The following is a 20,031-nucleotide window of genomic DNA, read 5'->3' on the forward strand; positions in this document are numbered from 1 at the left end:
ATCCAGCAAGAATCACCATGCACCCTGTTGAAAGAAGAAAACCCAGGAGCGTGAAACAAGACAACAATTATAGCTGCTTTATGCAATCCTTTGCTTATTCATTCCTAATTTAAATATTGAATTTTTAAAAATATTTCAATCAATTTACACTAAGTGCTTTTCCACTCTGTGGCCACTAGTGAACTCTCTGTGCAGACACAACAGCCCCAGTTTAAATGTGTCCTTCGAACCATCAAGTTCTGTTCATTAGAAAGCACAACTGTGTACACAGTAGGTGGAACATCAGACATGGCTCTGTAAATATGCTACAGAAACTGACCTGATCAAAGACTACTTAGATCTTTAACATGAGTAGTCTCTTGCTTTTGTACTATGCCAATTCTACACAGGTTAGACTACCAAATGATGTTATTAAAATCAAACTGACACTCCAAATTAATCTGTGTCCTAAATGCTCTATTAAAACACCTTCGTGGGTAAGTTTACCCAAATCTCAAGTTCTCTAGTCACATCATCTTTCTTTAAGTCTTGTTTCTGATATAGTGAGTTGACTGTACCACGTTGCATCATCTCATGAAAGAATGTGCCTGGAAGGGTGTTATCCCTTGTCTGTTATGGCCAGACAAGCAGAATTACATGCATTCCCTGCCCTATGCAGGGTCATGTCTTCTCTGTTACCTTGTCACTGTGGACTTCAAATGTAGCAGTGGACACACAAAAAAAACCTTGCATAACCCCCCAACCCTACTCAAAACCCCTAACTGACAACAACAAAAAGCCTTCAAAAGCCCACCTCTATGTGGTTTTGTGGAAGGCAAAGGCAAGAGACTTTGAAAATACCACAATTCATAGACATTTTAAGCAGCAAAATGTAGGGGGAAAAGTCTTTTAAAAGTTTATTTGCCATGTCAGTCTTCTTTATGGGAAAAGGACTACTGAGAAGAAAAGGGAAAGGATAGTCCCTCCTGTAGGCTGAAAAGAAAGTCCTGATAAACTGGCTTGAAGACAACCCCCATTCCTATTCCTAAAAAACTACCAGTCTCCTAGCAAGTCAGAGTACATCTGAATCACATCAGTGTAGCTAGCAGGTTGTTTTGCTGCCTTCCACTCTTTAGATCACTGTAATTAGGACCTTTACTTCAGGATGGAGGAGAAAGGAAAGGAAGGGAAAGGTGAGATCATCCTTTCTGTTTTGATGCAGAGTGAACCCTACGTTTTACTGGACTTAGTAACACAGCAGCACATCATCTTTCTACAGGGATATCCCCTATGATCCACCTTCCACAGATCCTTCTATTTGCCTGAGTGTTCCTCCTCATAGCAATAGAACCAATCTCAAGTAAAACACCAAGTCCCTTTTCTCAGCTACCAGAAAGGCCAGGTAACTACATTAAAAACCGTGATTCCTTGAATCTATTTTATGGGACCATTTTGCACCCTCCAGCTCACTGCAGTCTAATGTCCAGGCAGGAAGAGTGCTTTATCCGTCCTATTGATACAGCCAGGTTTTTCTGCATTACCACAGAACCTCCAAGTCTGAGCTCTGCATTGAGATGCCATTAGATTAGCGTCTGTTCAAGCCACAAAGACTTCCTAAGATTTCCTTTCCTAAGGCTAAGGTAGGCTCCATCCTGAACTAACAATCTCCGGGCTTTGGATTCTCCTGTGACCAGCAGGTCGACGGAGGTAATTCTGGCTCTCTACTCCACTCTGATGAGACCCCACCTGGAGTACTCTGCCCAGTTCTGAAGCCCTCAAAACAGGAAACACATGGACCTGTTCAAGCAGGTCCAGAGGGGGGCCACAAAAATGATCAGAGGGATGGAACACCTCTCCCCATAAGGACAGGCAGAGAGAGTTGGGGTGGTTTAGCCTGGAGAAGAGAAGGCTCTGGGGAGACCTTACTGCAACCTTGCAATACTTAAAGAGGGCTTATAAGAAAGATAAGGACAGACTTTTCAATAGGACCTGACATGATAGGACAAGGGCTAATGGTTTTAAACTAAAAGAGGGTACATTCAGACTAGGTATAAGGAATTTTTTACAATGAGGGCGGTGAAACACTGCAACAGGTTGCCCAGAGAGATGCCACATCCCTGGAAACGTTAAAGGTCAGGTTGGACGGGGCTCTGAGCAACCTGATCTAGTTGAAGATGTCCCTGCTCATTGCAAGGGGGCTGGACTAGATGACTTTTAAAGATCCCTTCCAACCCAAACCATCCTATGTTTCTGTGATTCCAACATAGACCTAGCTGTTGTTTAATATGATTTGAGGAGACAATCATTTCATCCACTGAGGCACAGTGAAGACCGGCACACAATAACTTCTGCACACAACAAACTTACTCTTTGTGTCCCAGACAGTAGGATACAATATTATGAGGAGCCTTTGCCAAGCTGACTCTGATCTTCTCATCTCTGTCTGCAGTTAGGATATACTGGTCATCAGGACTCAGTGTCTGTTGGTAAAGGGAGAGTTTTAGTGTCCAGTAGTTCAATGTTTGTTTTAATATAATTCTTGCTAACCAGGAAAAATAAAGATAAGCAGTAAACTATCTGTTTCTCTTGACTCTGAATGGCAAGTGCAAACATTAAGCCACGCTTTCCCCCTGACAATGAAAGCATAAACCTTTACAACAGTAACTTCCTCGCTCACTAAGACAAGCGACACCGACTACTGGGTTCAGTGAAAGCTACTGAGCTCCAATGGTACAGGCAGCAGTCCCACTGCATCTTAAGAAGAAAGAAACTTATCACACTGAAGGGCCCAACTGACATGACAGACTGGGGGAATTCCCATATATATTCCACCACCGAGTCTTCTGTGACTGCAACATGAAGACTTTTTGAACACTCACACTCCCAGAACAGATAATCCTTTGGTAAGCTTGTTTCTTCACCAAATTCTGCAGACACAAACTCAGTAGGAAGAAATCCAGACCACATACATCATTTATATAAAAAAAACAAACCCCCAAATCTAGGACAAGAGCAATGCTGAAAGACCCAAACACAAGCAGGAATGCAGGTTTGTACACTAACTGCGAGGAGGCACATACTTACCACATCCAATAGCAGAGACAAGTGACCCAGCTCAAGTTTTCCATCTGCTTGGGGTTCTGTTATTGAGTAAGAATAGACATCACCAGATTTGTCTGCAACCAGAATCTTATCCTCTGCAGCTGTGATAATCAAGGAAGTACATCTCCTGCTCACAGACCTGAAAGAAAAATGGCACAGTTTGAACAGCTCTGGATGGCAGCTTCAGCAAGCCTGGATTCAGACCCAGTTAAACAGACCAAGAGACTGGACAAAAAGCTCTCAGATGCAACATTCTTGAAATGGCAGCAATGAGAATAATGTTAAGGGAGGGTATGGGACTGAAATAGCACTTTTGAGACCTATTAAATGACTAAACTATGTAATAGCAAACATCTGGGCGGGGGGGGGGGGGGGGGAATAATGGAGAGACCATTAAAGTTGCATGCCTGCATTTTGCTTAGGTACTTTCTCAACGGATCATTTTGCCTCGGCAGCCTGCCAGTATCTAAAGAAAGCTGGTAGACTTTCTCGCACTCTCCATAATAAAAATACAAGTTAAACACGTAAAAAAGAGAAGACAAGGTAGTTCTCCTAGTAAAAGTCCTTTGCAGCAACACATCTACAAACTGTGTTGAAACTAATTCTCCAGTTGCCACTTTGTACTGTAAAAGGAAGCCCTTCCTTGTGAGCCTCAAGGACTCTTCCTCCCCACATCCAGAGTCAGAGCACCACACTCTCAGGGTATGGTGTCCAGGCAAAGCCCTGAACTTGAACTCTGAGTTTCCCTCATCATCTGCCAGTATCATTTAGTGCCTGTTGCCAGGTAGCAGGTAACAGTTTTCTTACAACTTTTCAGATAAATGTAGGGCCATACATGTCAGAAAACAAGTTTTAAAAAAGGTTTAATCACTTAGTCTGGAGAATGCTTCTGCAACTTAACAGCTATTGTTATTACTGTTATTCTTTTCTTTTTATAACACCTGTTTTCCAAACCCCTCTATGTCCTGTGTGTTAACATAGGACTGTGGACACCAGGGATCGTAGGGAATGGACATTCCCATTCACCTACTCTGCAATTCAGTGACTGTCTGGTGGCAAAAGAACAATATACTGTACTTCAGGTAGGAAGACAGAACTTCTGTTACTTTTTAGTGGCTGTTTAAAGGAACACCGTAACAATGGGAAAACGTATTGGACAAAAACGCCTACTAACAAATTGCAGGCTCAGGGAGCACAGTTTCAAAATAGGTTACCTTGCCAACAAGAAAAAGTCTTGCTCCAAGTTCATTGTACTGCCTTTGATCTTAAACACAAGGATTCAAAAGTTCCCCTTGTCTGAAACGAGCTAACTACAAAAGCTAGCACCGCGTGAAAACTTTTATACAGTGTGCCACAAAACACCAATGCAAATTATACAGCTCAACTTTGGCATTCTTTTTTTCACACAGAGGCCCTTTTGCCTGTATTCACAGTTTCCTAACAGGAGGTAGTGACATTCCAAAAAAATCCCACTGTTGTCCTAGTTCATCTTTCAGCACAAAACTGCATCAAACAATTATCCAATGGCATATTACAGGCAAGACATACAGGGCAAGACAGCAGGGAAGACAGAACGCAGAATGAACAGAATTTGCCATTTCTGGTTTTGTCAGTGATTACTTACTCATTACAAGATTGGTTAACTCACCAAAGGTTCATCACGTACCCTACACACAGAGCCAAGCTGACAGAGACTCCATTTCGTTTTGCAACCAGAGCCTCACATTTGTCAGAGACCACCAGAAGTAGAGACATCGCATGCTGAGGTACTTTCTCAGGAAGCCCTTCATGGTCCTCTTTTTTATAGACAACTGTCACAAGCAGCAGCAGAAAACTTGTAACTGGAGGACCTCTGGTGGACAGCTACAGACTGTTTTCTCAAGAGGACCGTACTACAGAAGGAAACAGTTGGCAGCATCTCTGAAGATATGCTTTTAAGAGAGTTCACAAACTCCCCAAAACATCTTCTCCAAATCAACAAAAACCGACAATGCACCCACTAAACTGCTCAGCATCACTCTTACGGGCCCAACCTTACTGTTCACTAGGAGCGGGTAAAGTTTCAGTTCTCAAAGATGCAAATACTGTCTTTTGGACTAAGAAAAGAGACTATCCTTTCCTTGGCCAATGATATAAACATGTGCACTCCCATTCTTGGTGTGGGGCATACCACACATCACCTCTTGACAAATATCTTTGAATTCCCAAGAACATTAAATTTGAGCAAGAAGAAAAAGAAAAAGAAAAAAGAGGAAGCTTAGTGATAACAGATGGCAACATCCCAAGCACTACTATTTTATAATTCTAAATTAATCAGCTGTAACTCCATAACAAAGTGACATGCAACATCCTATTTCCTTACCTGATGCTAACACATTCCCAGGAAGGCTTTGTATGGAACAGAATCAGACGTTTGCTGTCATCTGTCAAGGCAAAATAATCTCCTGATGGGGAGAAGGCAAAAGCTAGGATGTCATCACTTCCTTTATCTGTTGGTTTTCCATCCTGCCTAATAGAAAGAAGGGGAACAATAGTTCACAACCTGAGAGTTAGCGAAATCCTTAAGAGAAGGTTGTTCCCACACCACCAATAAGGAGCATGAAGAACAAAGTACAACGCTAAAAGTTTTATTTGTGCCTAAAATGTTGAGCCAACTTGAACATTAGTGCAAAGAAAAAAGCCAAGAAAAAGGAAACTGATATAAGGTCTAAGCCTGCATCATTACCTGCTTAAAAAAAACCACCAAAACAACCAACGCTAGAGTTTGTGCTAGCAGATCTTAACACAAATTTAGGAGAAAACAGTAAAACTGGCTACAGGTAAAACAACGTCCAGTGGTTGAATTTAAACTAAGAAAAAAACTTTTTCAGGTTTTGAAATCTCATGACTTAAGAGAATAGACCTGAAGGAGGAGTTATGTAACTGGTTTGGGGGTTTTTTCTGGCTTAGATGGTCTAATAAAAAATGCAGCATTCTCCCATAAATGTCTTGACCAAGAAGAGTTATACAGAATCATTGATTACACTACTGGTGTTTCTCTAAAAACGAAAATAGTGTAGAGTCTCCCCTCTGCAAGAAACAAAAAATTACATACATATATATCCATCAGGGTTAGCAAAAACAACCTAGCCATCTCCTGATCAAGGAGTCATCCCTAGACTTTATTACCTTCACTGCCACATAACCTCAGGAGGAGAAGCACCCTCCAGGAAAACAGCAGATTACCTAAGCAGATTTTCTCACCCTTTATTTCCTAAGGTCTTCTTCTCCGCATTGATGCAATCGTATACGAAGAGACTATCATCACTGCAAATAAAAAACAACAGACTAAACCCACAGGAACTAGAACCACCATGAGTTTAACTATGACGAGCGTCAGCTCCTTTGTAACAAGCTATTATTTCACAGTTATTTGCGCAACTGACCCCTATCTCGAGGAACCACCCCTGTGAAATGGGCTCCCAAAGTGCTACGGACGCGGTAGAAGTTTAAAACCTTGGACTGTACGCACATGCCGAAAAAAAATAAATTCCCACCTGTTGGCAAAGCAACGGTGATATTTTACTTTTGTCAGGCTTAACACCTTCGTCTCTAGCCGCCACCCTGTTGCTCACACACCAGTGACGCCCGTCTCCTGGGGCATAATCGCGCCAGAAAACCCTTAACGACCAAAAACCTTCGAAGCGCTCTGTCAGCACCAGGAGCGCACACAATGGCCCTGCCGGAAGGCGGCAGCAGGACGAGCCTCCTCCACGCTCCCACCACCTCCCCCCGGCCCTGGCACTCGCTGCGGAAGCCGCAGGGCCACCCCCCCCCCCTCAGCGCTAGGCCGCGACCGGCGGGGCGGCCTCCGCCGCTCCGCCAGCGGAACAGGCCCCGCACCCGCCCGGCACTGACCCGGCCTCCCTGTACCGCGCCGCCAGCAGCCGGCCGCCACCGCTGGCGGCCATCAGCGCCCCGCGGAGCGCCAGCGCCGGTCCGGGTCCGGGTCCGGGACCGGGCCCGGGGCCGCGTCCCCCTCCGCCACCTTCCATGCGTCAACACCGCCACGTGCGCGCCACGGCGGGCGCAGGCTACCGGCGTCACGGCACGAGGCGATGACGCAGCTTGCGCGGCGAAGGAAAGCCGCGGGGGCGAACCTGTGAGGGAACATCCGTCCGTCCGCTCCGCGGCGCGTCACGGCGACGGCTTTCCCCGAAGCGGGCTGAGGGGAACCGGAGGGCGGGGAGAGCACGGCAGCGGCGCCGGCTGTGCCGTACGCCTCGGGGTTGGGGCGGTCGCTCCCGCCTGGCGCCGTCGAGGGGAGCGGGGTTTGACGGGGCTGCGCCAGAGAGCATTCGGGGTGCAGCTGCAGAGAATGACCGCTTTTAACGTAAAAGCGGCGATTCTGTGTGAAAATACTTTGGTATTTTCTGCATTAAGCGTATGAAGCGGTAACGCAAGCCCCCGTCAGGCCGCTCAGGAGACACGAACTTGCCTATTTAATTTCCACCCCCGCTGACGACACTCCATCCCCCCCCCTCTCCCCCCCCACTAACGGCGTCCGCCACCGCCTCACGGCTTAGACCCCGCCCACGTCAAGATGGCCGCTCCCTCGCTGCTGGGTTGCGGCCGAGCGGCGACTCGTGAGGTAAGGGGTAGGGTGGGCTCCGCGCGGAGCGGGGCGGGGGGGTAGAAAGGCAGAGAAGAGCTCTCTCGGGCCGCCTCTACCCCCGTGCGGTTGCTCGGCTCCTCTCGGTGGCACGTACCCAGTCGGTCACCTCCCCCACCCCGGGCCCGGTGCGCGGGCGTGGGGCAGGGCAGCGGGCGGGACTGGCGGCGTTTGCGCGCATGCGCCTTGGGTTGGGGGAAGTCCCCTCGTACCCAAGAGACGTTTTTTGTCCCGTTTCGTTCATTTCTTTTATATGGTGCTTTGCAGGTGTTGCGGCTGGAGGCTTGGGGGCTGCGAGGAGCGGCCCCCTCCGCGGCGCTCTGCACCAAGCCGGTGGGCTCCCGGACGCCGCCGAAGAGTAAGATGCTTGTTTCGTGCTGAGCGGTGGTGGGGTTGTAAATAAAAGCAAATGGGTGTACAGCTGCGCGTAGCAGAGCCTGTTTTCTGCTGCTAAACCAGCAGGGTAGCGAACCGCCTTCCCCTGCAGCCTGCCGGCCTCGGGAGCCTTCTGCACCCTGTGGTGGTGCCCAGACCATAAAAGTTTATCTGCCTGTTGGACCAGGGAGTGCCTGTCTGAAGTTCAAGTCCCTCTGGTTATCATAGAATGGTTTGGGTTGGAAGGGACCTTAAAGATCATCTAGTTCCAACCCCCCTGCCATGGGCAGGGACACCTTCCACTAGACCAGGTTGCTCAAAGCCCCATCCAACCTGGCCTTGAACACTGCCAGGGATGGGGCAGCAACAGCTTCTCTGGGCAACCTCTGCCTGTGCCTCCCCACCCTCACAGTGAAGAACTTCTTCCTTACATCTAACCTAAATCTACCTTCTTTCAGTTTAAAGCCACTACCCCTTGTCCTATTACTAAATGCCCTTGTAAAAAATCTCTCTCTGGCTTTCTTGTAGGCCCTCTGTTAGGTACTGGAAGGCTGCTATAAGGTCTCCCAGGAGCCTTCTCTTCTCTAGGCTGAACAAGCTCAACTCTCTCAGCCTGTCTTCATAGGAGAGGTGCTTCAGCCCCCTGATCATCTTTGTGGCCTTCCTCTGGACTCGCTCCAACAGGTCCATGTCCTCCTTATGTTGGGGGCCCCAGAACTGAACACAGTAGTCCGGGTGAGGGGGTCTCACGAGAGTGGAGTGGAGGGGGAGAATCGATTCCCTTCACCTGCTGGTCACACTTCTTTAGCTGCAGCCCAGGATACTCTTGGCTTTCTGGGCTGCAAGTGCACGTTGCCGGGTCACGTTGAGCTTCTTGTCAACCAACACCCCAAGTCCTTCTTGTCAGGGCTGCTCTCAGTCCACTTATCACCTAGCCTGTATTTGTGCTTGGGATTGCCCCAACCCATGGGCAGGACCTTGCACTTGGCCTTGTTGAACTTCATGAGGTTTGCATGGACCTACCTCTCAAGCCTGTCAAGGTCCCTCTGGATGGCATCCCTTCCCTCCAGCATGTTGACCACACCACACAGCTTGGTGTCATCCGCAAACTTGCTGAGGGTGCACTCAATCCCACTGTGCATGTCACTGACAAAGATGTTAAAGAGCGCTGGTCCCAATACTGACCCCCGAGGAACGCCACTAGTCGCTGGTCTCCGCTCGGACATTGGGTCATTGACCGCAGCTCTTTTGAGGGCAACCATTCAGACAATTCCTTACACACCGAGTGGTCCATCCATCAGATCTATGTCTCTCCAATTTAGGGACAAGGATGTCATGCGGGACAGTGTCACATGCTTTGCACAAGGCCAGGTAGATGACATCCTTTGCTCTTCCCTTATCCACCAAGGCTGTAACCCTGTTGTAGAAGGCCACCAGATTTGTCAGGTACCGTTTGCCCTTAGTGAAGCCATGTTGACTGTCACCAATCGCCTCCTTATTTTCCGTGTGCCTTAGCATAGTTTCCAGGAGGATCCACTCCATGATCTTGCTGGGCACAGAGGTGAGAATGACTGGTCTGTAGTTCCCCACGTCTTCCTTTTTTCCCCTTTTTAAAAATGGGGGTTATGTTTTCCCTTATCCAGTCAGTGGGAACTTCCCCATACTGCCACAACTTCTCAAATATGATGGATAGTAGCTTACCCACTTCATCCACCAGTTCCCTTGGGACCCCTGGATGCATCTTATCAGGTCCCATGGACTTGTGCACCTTCAGGTTCCTTAGATGGTCTCGAACCAGATCTTCTCCTACGGTGTGTGGTTCTTCATTCTCCCAGTCCCTTTGCCTGCTACGTCTTGGGTGCTATGTGTGGAGCACTTGCCGGTGAAGACTGAGGTAAAAAAGTTGTTGAGTACATCAGCGTTCTCCATGTCCCAGGTAACCAGGTCTCCCGTTTCCTTCTAGAGAGGGCCCGCATTTTCCCTAGTCTTCCTTTTATCACCAGTGTACTTACAGAAGCTTTTCTTGTTGCCCTTGATGTCCCTGGCCTGATTTAATTCTGTCAGGGCTTTAGCTTTCTAACCTGATCCCTGGCTACCTGTCCTTGCTTCCACCCTCTGTAGGCTTCCTTTTTGTGTTTGAGTTTGATCAGGAGTTCCTTGTTCATCCGTACAGGCTTCCTGGTGGTTTTGCCTGACTTCTTCTTTGTTGGGATGCATTGCTCCTGAGCTTGGAGGAGGTGACCCTTGAATATTAACCAGCTTTTTTGGGCCCCTCTTCCCTCCAGCGCTTTATCCCATGGTACTCTACCAAGCAGATCCCTGAAGAGGCCAAAGTCTGCTCTCCTGAAGTTCAGGGTAGTGAGCTTGCTGTGTGGCCTCCTCACTGCCCTAAGGATCTTGAACTTCACTGTTTCATGGTCATTGCAGCCAAGGCTGCCCTTGAGCATCACATTCCCCACCAGCCCCTCCTTGTTGGTGAGAACATAGGCAAGAATTGCTTAGAAATGCTCACAGCCATGTCTCTGAACAGCTGCTATGTAAGCCCAGAAAGTGAAAGGTCACCACCATGTAAACAAGGATTTCTGTTGAAATGTACTATGTAGTAAGAAAACTAAAGGTCTGGCAGGACTGGGTCTGCTTGGGATATATTTATATTCATAGGCCATGTTGTGAGTTTGACACTTCTTTCCTGTTTACCTTCAATTTAATATGCTAGCTGCTGTGATGCTTGATCAGACTTAAGGAGAGCTACCATTACATTTGTCTTAATAAAAAGAAGCTTTGCAAGTTGCCTGAAATTTGGTGGAAATGAGTGTAGCAAGTTACTTTTTTTAATGAGGTGCAAAATCTGGTTTTGAACTTCAGATACTCGCCCTTCTCTTTTGAAATGTTTGGATTATGAGGGTCAAAAAGCGTCCCATTTTACAGAGAGAGAGAAAGACTTGCAAGATCTGAATATCTGCTCCAGGCAACAGTGTTGAGAAGCTGCAGCAAACTACCATGGCCCTGTTCTGTTAAATTTAGTTATAATGCTTCTTGCCCTATAGGTTTGCAAGCAAGTCAATACATGGACCTGGGTTTGGATGCTGCAGTGCATTTGACATTCAGAAGTATTTGAACCCTTTCTGTCCCTGACTAAAGTCAAAACATGAATACGAATTTCAAAGAGGGATATCTTGTGCAAAATGCTGTTTGTAAATAGAGGCTTACTGATTCAGTGAGTAGGATTCCCATCCCAAATTAGAGATGCAGGTGCTTAAAAAGCAAACTCCATGGAACCATACATAGGAGTGATCAGACTTGCTGACAGCTGCTGAAAAGACCACTGAAATAGTAGTTGAATGCAGACTTTTGGCTTCTAATGTTAGCTTCTTAAACGCCAAAGCAAATAAAAGCTTGGTTGTTCCATTAAGGAAGCTGTTGCTGCATAGATTGCTATAAGCTTGACTGAATAACAAATTGCTTTTTATTATTTTTTTTTCTTCATTATTTTAAGTGTGTTTGAGATGTACTTTAGCATCAGTTTCTAGATTCATTGTCCTGCAGCTCTGATTGCACAAGGTGTCAGGAGACCTCTTAGGCCACCTCTTTCAGCTAGCTGCTTCCCCTGCAAATGGTTAAGGTTAGTTAAGGTGTATAGGATGCATCTGTCTTTTTCAGATTCTGCCTGAAACAGGGTGTGCAAATTTGCTTTGCTTTAATAAAATGGTCGTGTTTACTTACAAAGTTGATGAAGGGGAATAGAGCTGTAATTTCCGCATGCTACCTTTCTGAGTGCAAACATGTTTTAAACACATTCCGATAATGATACTGATGTTACAAGCATCAGTAAGAATGCAGCTGGGAATAATATTCTTGTTACTGATTTGAATGTGTTGTTCTTTTGGCAAAGCGATTCAAATACAGATCAGGTGGTACAGAGTTTGAAGTACCCTAATTAAAGTGTCTGTACTAGTTGTATTAGACTTTATGATTAAAAGTTGAAATGTATCTTTTTCACATATCCAAATATTACTGTTTAAAGAATTTTTCTGGTAACACCTACTGTTAATGGTCAAGTTGAATGTTACCTGCCTTCTTGGTTTCTTAGAATATCTTAACATCAATACTTCTTCAACTTTTGCTCAGCTTTCACTTGTCTGTCATCCCTTTGGGCATTCTTGTGTTAGTTTGACCTTCCTGTATGCTTCTTTGAAGAACTCTTCAATCCTGAGTGATATTTCCTCACATATTAGTTTATATGGGCTGCTGTTTGGCGGTGTCTGTCTGTGGAGGGAGTCAGGCTTCTTTCAAAGGTGGCTGCCCATCCTCCTACTTCCCTCCCCGCCCTGCACCTTCCATCTGGCAGAGAGAAGTATGTGTTTGAAATTATTCAAAGTATTACCTGTACAGTAAACTGATATTTTTTTTTTCATTTGTACCTATGTTAAGAACTCTGTATTTCTTTCTTAAATACTTTACTTCTAATTTCATGTGTCTCTCTCTTCTGTATTTTCATTTGAATATTGCTAAAGACTTGCTTCTATTCAGCACTAATTACAGTAACTCCTTGGATCATACAAGGTATTACTGTAAAATACTAGTAAGGGGGAAAACTACATCTAGTTTATGGTCTTGTAAGGTAGATTTGGGTTTCCAAACTGTGCAGATAAATCTGCACCATAGACTGGAAATCTGTTGAATTACACTGCTGGTTGGAAGTGGTGCAACTCATAATGGAGTTGGCTTTGCTATAGCAAACTTCAGTGGTGGTGTGTCTTCCTAATGTGCTCCCAGTCCTCTCCGTCCTCCTGTTTTCTGTAGCCGCAACAGTATTTGCTGTTGATCAGCCTCTTGAGAATGGCATTGGCACAAGCATCCAAGGGGTATTTGGTACTCTGAAGGGGCCTGAAAGTTGCTACTTTCTCTTCAACTGTGGGCTCCTTGTCTGGAGAATTTAGCTTAATGAAAGTATCCATGAGGGAGAAGAAATAAAGGCAGGCTAATGTGAAGCATTAGGAGATCTTCTAAGACCTTTTTTTACATGGAGATCTCAAACCAAAAATAGGAAGTGGAGACAGTGAAGACTGGAGGAGACAAGGTCTTGGGGAGATAATGTCAAACTCTGTTAGACACAATTCAGTTGGTAGGTCACATGGATGCGTGAACAAGTAATGCTTTCATGTATGGCCTCAGGTATCTCTTATTCCGCTACTTTGTCTCTTGGGAGTCATCCCTTCCTACTGCTTTAAAGATAACTATTGCAAGAGGCTGGCTATTGCTATGTCTGTTTACTATGTCTTCTGCTTCGCTGGCTTGTTCATAGACAAATATTATCTCTGTAGCAGCATATTTGAAGAGCTCAGTTAACAAGCTATCTTAATGTTCATCTGAGATAGGAAGGTGTCTGTAAACCATTTTCAGTGATGCAGAATTGAAGCACAGAGAAAAACAGCTCTTGCAAAGAGTCTGGGAGACCAAGGAGCAAAAGGCATTATCTCATGAGTTTCAGCATCGCAGCAGCAAAAACTGTTAAGTGCTAACTAGAACTCTAGTTTCTTTAACTTAAAATGTCTTAAAACTTTCTGCTTCATAATGCCTGTATTTAGTATAATAACTTCTTTCAATTTGCTTTTTGTACTAGATTATCTCAGAAAGTTAAAATTGTATGACTAAGATCACTAATTAACAGTGGTGTCAGATATAATGATGATAATCCTCTTTATGCCGTTTCCTAGATGTAGTGGCACCACAGGGAAGCACCAAGCTGCTAGCCATCAAGGCACCAGTTGAATTTCCTAAAATGTTGTCTTCCAGCTCTCTCCTAGAGTCTGCAAACAAAGGTGAGAGCATATCTAGTACTAACCTTGAGAAAGCTTCAAAACCTTCTGCTGAAGATGTGAGGATGTTCATGTCAAGAAAAACTGTGGTTGCATTTCCTCAGCGAGTAGTTGTTTCTTCCCTTGAGGAGGAAAACCTCACTACACCTGCAACAGAAGGAGTCTTGAGGAAAGAGTTAGTTGAGGAAGAAATTTCATCTTCATCCAGCTCAGATTCAGATTCTAGCTCAGATTCTGAGCAAGAAAATGATGATGACTCAGAAGTTGCCGTTAAAACCAAAGTTGAGTTTCCTAGACGAGATTCCGTGTTTTCTGAGAACATAGCAGTAAAGGCATCAATGCTAGCAAAAGAGAACTTGTCCAAGAAATCACACAAAAAATATGTAGCTAAGAAGAAGACATGCAAAACAGAAACTGATGTGTCTCCTGTCAAGCAGGTCACATTTTCTGAAACATCAGTTAGCCGTGAAACATCAAAATCCAAAGCAAGAGACCCCAAAGTAAAATCAACTCCAAAAGAAGCAGATCGGCAGAAGCTGGTCTTAGACCCACACATGGTTGACAGCCAAGACCTGATCGATGTCACTCATAAATCTGGTTATTTGGAGGAAAAGTCCATTGGAACACAAGTAGCAGCTATTCAGCTGAAAGCTTCATCAGTGACTCAGGAAGACAAAAAGCAAAAACTGGTATCCAGAGGAGAACAAAAAAAGGTGAAGGAGGCACAGGAGTCGGAAGCAAAAGTAGTAGCTGCTCCTAAACTAGAAGAGGAGACTTCTGAAAGCACAGTGTCAGTGATGGGCACTACAGCAGAGGAGGAGACCATTCAGGACACAGGAGTCCAGGATGGAGAAAGAAGCACAATTGAGGGTACAACTTTAAATTGTTTGAAATGTATTGATTCATCTGGGCTAGGGTTTAACTTTCTTTCAAGGGTTTCTAAGTCTTCTCTGTTCATGATTCTCTGATCTTTATACTGAAGCTAACTATGTAGCAGTGACTTTCTGGAAGATAAATTCTTGTTCATTGCTACTTGTTATAAGCGCTCAGTAATACTCAGTTTCCAGTTAAGCTGAGAAAGGAAGTGGTCTTCATTTCACTGTATTTAGTTTCATAAACCAGTTACTTATAAAATGAAACCAAGATTGTTTCCACTGTGAGCAAAATGATGGGGTTTGTGTGACAAAACTTGTTTTCCCTCTTTTCTTGGGAGGATTTGGTAGCTGCCTTTCTCCTGAGCCAAATTTGATGCCATTTTATTGTTGCTTAAATCCTGCTGTCTTTCTCTTACCGTTTTTTTTTTTTTTTTTCATATCTTGCAGTGTTTCAGATTTCAGTAGACTTCAAGAAATCATAGTGTAATGCCAGTAACAGGTATTGATTCTGAGATTGGTAGGTTGTAAGCGAGTCATGTTGAATTAGCACAGAGTTGACCTTATAACCCAGTTTTTGTAGTGAGTTGGGGAGGAGACAGTGATATGTTTTAGGAATGAGCATCATGCATCATATAATCATTTCCCTAGCTATACTTCCCTGTCTAACTTAGTCTTCTTATTGACTACCAGTCCTGTTAACTTACCTACTGATCTCATTCTGTGTATTTCAGTAGCAAATGCCCCTCTGTCCTGAACTGTGGTGGCTTACCATTCTTGCCTTTCAACTTAGGCAGCGTACCATTTTAAGATCCCCTTCCTGGTTGCTGTTTTGAATTAAAGAACTTGCCTACTTGGAAGTAAAAGCAGCATAATTGTAAAACTGCTTGGATATCATCCTTCGAATGATATCCTTGCAGAAAAGGCCTGGGATGTCCAGGTGGACAGCAAGTTGAACATGAGCCAGCAATATGCCGTTGCAGCAAAGACCACCAATGGTAACCTGGGCTGCATTAGGAAGAGTGTTGCAAGCAGGCCGAGGGAGGTGATCCTTCCCTGGTGAGATGCACCTGGAGTGCTGTATTTGCTTCTGGGCTCTGCAGTACAAGAGGGATGTCGAGCTACTGGAGAGAGTCCAGCTAAGGGCCACTAAGATGATGAAGGGACTGGAGTATCTCTCCTGTTGAGGAAAGGCTGAGAGAGCTGGGACTGTTCAGCCCGGAGAAGACTCAGGGGGGACGTCATCAATGTATGTTAAATACCTGAAGGGAGGGTGGAAAGAAGACAGAGGTGAGACACTTTTCAGTGGTACCCACTGGTGGGACAAGAGGCAGTGGGTACAACCTGAAACACAGGGTTTTGCCTGAACATTAAGAAACACTTTTTTTTACTGTGAGAGTGATGGAGCACTGGTGCAGGTTGTACAGAGAGATGGTGGAGTCTCCATCCTTGCAGACATTCAGAAACTGTCTGGACATGGTCCTGGGCACCCTGCTTTAGCTGACCTGGCTTGAGCATTTGGGGTTGGACCAGATGACCTCCAGAAGTGTCTTCCAACCTCAACCATTCTGTGACGAGTCTAACCAGGTTAAGTGACAACTAATTGCTTTCGTACATCAGTTTTCAGGATACAGTATTGAGTAAAAGACCTGCCTTCTGTTTTAAGGGGTTAGTTGGCTCATAATTTGATCTGCTTTAAGAGTTGGAAGCTAAGCTTGCCTTCTTCCCTGACTGCAACTCAAATGGTAAAATACAGCAGTGTTTGCAAGTGACATTTTCACTTACTTGTTCCTCGTCGCAGTCAGCAGCAGAAGCTTTCTTAAAAAAAAAAAAAGGGGGGGGAGGAGGAGAACACATTTGTATTTATCTACAGATGATGCTTTTCTCCCCATTCATCCACAGTGGAGTTCTAGATGCTCAAGCATTATTTTTTTTCCCCACTTTGAAGCTGATATGAAGACCCAAAAAATGAGTTGAGTTAATTTCAAGTATGATATGGAGGACTTGGTCTTAATATGTTCTAATGATTCAAGGTGAAGATTATGATACATTGAAAATCTATGAAACAGTGTCCTCTACTCTGATGCTGTAAATCCAGAATAAGGTTAAGCCTGGGTGACAAACTTTTCCTGTAGATCTGTAGTGATGGGGCAGCAGTACCACTGTGCCTCAGACCCATCGTCATCATAACCACACCAGCAAAGCCCTTTTGGGTAGGACCTGGCTTTGCTGAAAGCAGCCCTTGCTCTTGAGCTCCTCTTGCTCTGTGGAGGTAGGTAAGGCTGTGACAGCAGGAAAGTTTCTGTTTGGTACGTGCTAGAGAACCATGTTGCAGTGGCTGTAGGAGAGGTGGGGGTTAGTACAGGCAAGTTCACACCCCTTTACTGCTGGTGTAATGTCTTTGGGTGCCAGAGGGTGGCAAAAAGTCAAACCTAGCTACACCATGTTCAACAGTGTCACCGGTATCTCCAGGAGTATCTTGTTCTCTCTTCCTTTTGAGGCCACCTTTGAGAACAGCTACTGCTTTTCCATATTTAATGTTCACAGTTACTGATACCTTCTGTAATCTGCTTCTGTCCTGTTCCTGTGTTCTTTTGTTCATCTGCAAACTCTGCAGCAGGCACACTGAAGATGTAAAAGCAATTTTTCTCATTACAAACCTGGATGTTAAGGTGATGTCATCCACTTTGTAGAGCAGGCATGCTAACCAGTCAGCAAAAACTGACTTTAACTGCTAAGTAGCAAAATAGTAGCATGGTAACTCAGAAATATACCTCTGATTCATTTCGGGAGAACATCCTGTGAAATGTTTGCTCTTTAAGACAGAAAGCATAGATGAAGTCTGAAGTATGGGGAGGATGAACTCGGGGAAAATTTTTTCCTTTGAGAAGCCAAGTACAGTGTATTTGGGCAGGAAAAATGAGACTCCATCTGCTTTTCTTCCTGAGCATCTGTCTCTTAATTTGGAACAACTGTCTCTTGCAGGTTGAATGTACACTTGCCTACGCTTGCCTGTTCTTGAGGCTATTTGCAGCAAAGACCACATCATCTGGCTTTTATATCTGTAGTGTTGTCTCCTATGAGCTGTCTCAGTAGGAAGTAAGCAGTAGGCACAGGGATATTTCCTTTCATAGGTTGTGTGTGTTCTTTTGCTGAAACCATGGCTTAATACATTGCATTTTATAAGCAAGCCTTGCTAAATGTTATGGATACATGCTCTTAAACTGGTACTGTTACACTGCAATAATTATGTCACGATTAAAGGGAAATTCTGGTGTTCAGTTGCTTGAGTTCTTGTATTTTTATTGTAGACAGTTGTATTACAAAAAGAAGCTTAATATACAGTCTAACCTAAACTACTACGTACAGATTTATATGACAAAGCTTTTAACTAGATTATGCTTATGTCTTTCCTGTTGTTAAAACTCTGGGTATATGAAAATAAATTAATATTGGGAGTAAAGTTTTATTTCTTGCAATTTCATTGATTGTAAAATCAGTCCATAACAGGAACCTTTTATGTAAATGGTACTGCCTAAATTTGCATAATATTCTAAAAGTGTAAGAATTAATGTTGGATTTAATGTGAAGTAAGGAGTTCTGAATAACTTCATTAGGTTATTCTTTTAGGAAGAAGAGCTGATACAAAGTTTAGAAGATTACATTTAGAAGAAAGGAAATTTACATCAAAGGCTCTTGATATATTACTGTTCAGTATAACCACATTTGAAATTGAACTGTGGAGACCTCAATAATTCCATCACTTCTCCCCATGGAAAAAATTCAATCTGTAGAGTAGTTCTAATAGCTGTATCTCATGGTCTGACATGAAGATATATCATTTGTACTGCTGCTTTGCCTCTCCTGGCTTACTAAGAATGTCACCTACTGTTCTGGCTGGAATGAAAACCAAGGCAACTATGAAAAAGCTGGGAAATGCAGACATATGTCTTCAAAATATAAATGAAATGTTCTGCCCTATCCACCCCCAGCATTAGGTGGTAGTTTGGATTTTAAAACCCATGCTGTATTAGATGACTTGTACTGATTCCTATTCCCCTACTGCATACTAATATGCTGCTTTAGGACCAGACAAGGTACCAGCAGAACTTAGTAAGTTTATCCTTCTGTTATAGTTGCTGACTTTTTTTTCTTTTTTTTTTTTTTTTTTAATTAATGTTGACTGGATGAGGGATATGCCAGTATATGAAGGCTCGCTTAGTAATTAAGAATATTGCCCTCTGTTGTGGCATCCTTATAGTCACCGGTTACCGTTTGTTTTCACAGAGACCACAGCAGCTGCTGAGCCTGCTCCAGAGGAATTGGATAATTCTACCTACAAGAACCTTCAGCATCATGAATATAACATTTATACCTTTGTAGATTCTGTTGTGGTTCTCTCAAAATTCAGGCAGCCTCAGCCATCTTCTGGAAGACCGTCACCAAGGCACTGAAAGAACCACATTCAAAACAAATGCCCAGGCAGAATGATAAATTGTTCTATTTAGCACTGTTGCTTCATCTGTATTATAAATCAGATCATAAATAATAAATAGATGCATGATAACTTATGCTTATGCTTTTGAACAGTTGTTCTTGGTTCTTGGAGTCCCTCACTTGACTTTTATGAATGAGCTGCAAATGAATCATCACTGAATGAAAATAGCTTTTCTGCCTCTCAGTATATATATTATTTGGTGATAGTGTAAACAAGTCCTGACTTTTCAGCTTCTCCAAACTTTTGAAACTGACCATTCTTTCAGTACCATGTCAAAGAATGTAATGGCCGTTGCATATGTGCCTCTTTGGTATGTGCCATGGATTTTAATAGGTATTGTTATCACTGTACTGCAACAGGCCGTTCTCCTTGCACACAAACATGTTCCCAGCTCTGAAGAGGCTATGTTTACTCTGGATTTGAAGTTAAAATCATTGGCTGGAAACAGCATAAGAAGTATTTGTCTCCTGTGGCGAGTAGTGTATGTTTTGTGTTAGTAGAGGAATGTAAGTTTATGTAATGTGATTGAAACATCTCAAAACCTCTGCTGTTGTAAAGGGAGAACGTCCAACTTTATTTAATCTTCTATTGGGGGTTCTAACATCCAGGTTCTGCAGTGACTGAAATAATGTAAAATGTAAGAGAACCTCAGTGGGCAGTTCCTAATGAACTACACTACATTGATTAAATTCTGAGGAATAACATATTTCTATGAGTAGAATGACCTGAATGTTA

The 20,031-nt window shown here is 44.0% G+C and overlaps 2 protein-coding genes across 6 annotated transcripts in view; one reads left to right on the top strand and one right to left on the bottom strand.

Annotated features, from left to right (window-relative positions):
* WDR4 (WD repeat domain 4) overlaps positions 1-7,624 on the bottom strand; it is a 21,678-nt gene extending 14,054 nt beyond the window's left edge. For 2 of the 4 annotated variants that reach the window (XM_049835252.1, XM_049835249.1), the window contains exons 1-5: positions 6,979-7,142; positions 6,325-6,387; positions 5,444-5,590; positions 3,064-3,220; positions 2,347-2,459 (exon numbers count right to left, since the gene is read on the bottom strand). In XM_049835252.1, coding sequence (XP_049691209.1) covers positions 2,347-2,459; positions 3,064-3,220; positions 5,444-5,590; positions 6,325-6,387; positions 6,979-7,115 — 617 coding nt within the window. In that variant the 5' untranslated portion in view covers positions 7,116-7,142. Of the gene's footprint in view, positions 1-2,346; positions 2,460-3,063; positions 3,221-5,443; positions 5,591-6,324; positions 6,388-6,978; positions 7,143-7,220; positions 7,303-7,558 lie in introns of those variants that run through there. The other 2 variants (XM_049835250.1, XM_049835251.1) reach the window with 2 other exon arrangements.
* Positions 7,396-19,369, top strand: NDUFV3 (NADH:ubiquinone oxidoreductase subunit V3). Of its 2 annotated transcripts, XM_049835246.1 has the most exons (4): positions 7,396-7,711; positions 8,000-8,090; positions 13,825-14,796; positions 19,086-19,369. In XM_049835246.1, the coding sequence occupies exons 1-4, from the start codon at positions 7,664-7,666 to the stop codon at positions 19,250-19,252; spliced, it is 1,278 nt and encodes a 425-aa protein (XP_049691203.1). In that variant the 5' UTR covers positions 7,396-7,663; the 3' UTR covers positions 19,253-19,369. The 2 variants fall into 2 exon arrangements, with proteins under 2 accessions (XP_049691203.1, XP_049691204.1); XM_049835247.1 differs by lacking the exon at positions 13,825-14,796 and having other exon boundaries at positions 7,539-7,711.
* The last annotated feature ends 662 nt before the right edge of the window (positions 19,370-20,031 follow it).

The sequence above is a fragment of the Accipiter gentilis genome, chromosome 32, assembly GCF_929443795.1.
Source record: "Accipiter gentilis chromosome 32, bAccGen1.1, whole genome shotgun sequence".
NCBI classification, from domain to species: Eukaryota; Metazoa; Chordata; class Aves; order Accipitriformes; family Accipitridae; genus Astur; species Astur gentilis.

What these genes read in the sequence shown, in the direction of transcription:
- NDUFV3 (XM_049835246.1), top strand. Translation starts at nt 7,664, where the DNA reads ATGGCCGCTCCCTCGCTGCTGGGTTGCGGCCGAGCGGCGACTCGTGAG. An exon ending in GCCGAGCGGCGACTCGTGAG is followed by an intron (nt 7,712 to 7,999) that starts GTAAGGGGTAGG and finishes GGTGCTTTGCAG; the next exon opens with GTGTTGCGGCTGGAGGCTTG. An exon ending in AGAAAGAAGCACAATTGAGG is followed by an intron (nt 14,797 to 19,085) that starts GTACAACTTTAA and finishes TTGTTTTCACAG; the next exon opens with AGACCACAGCAGCTGCTGAG.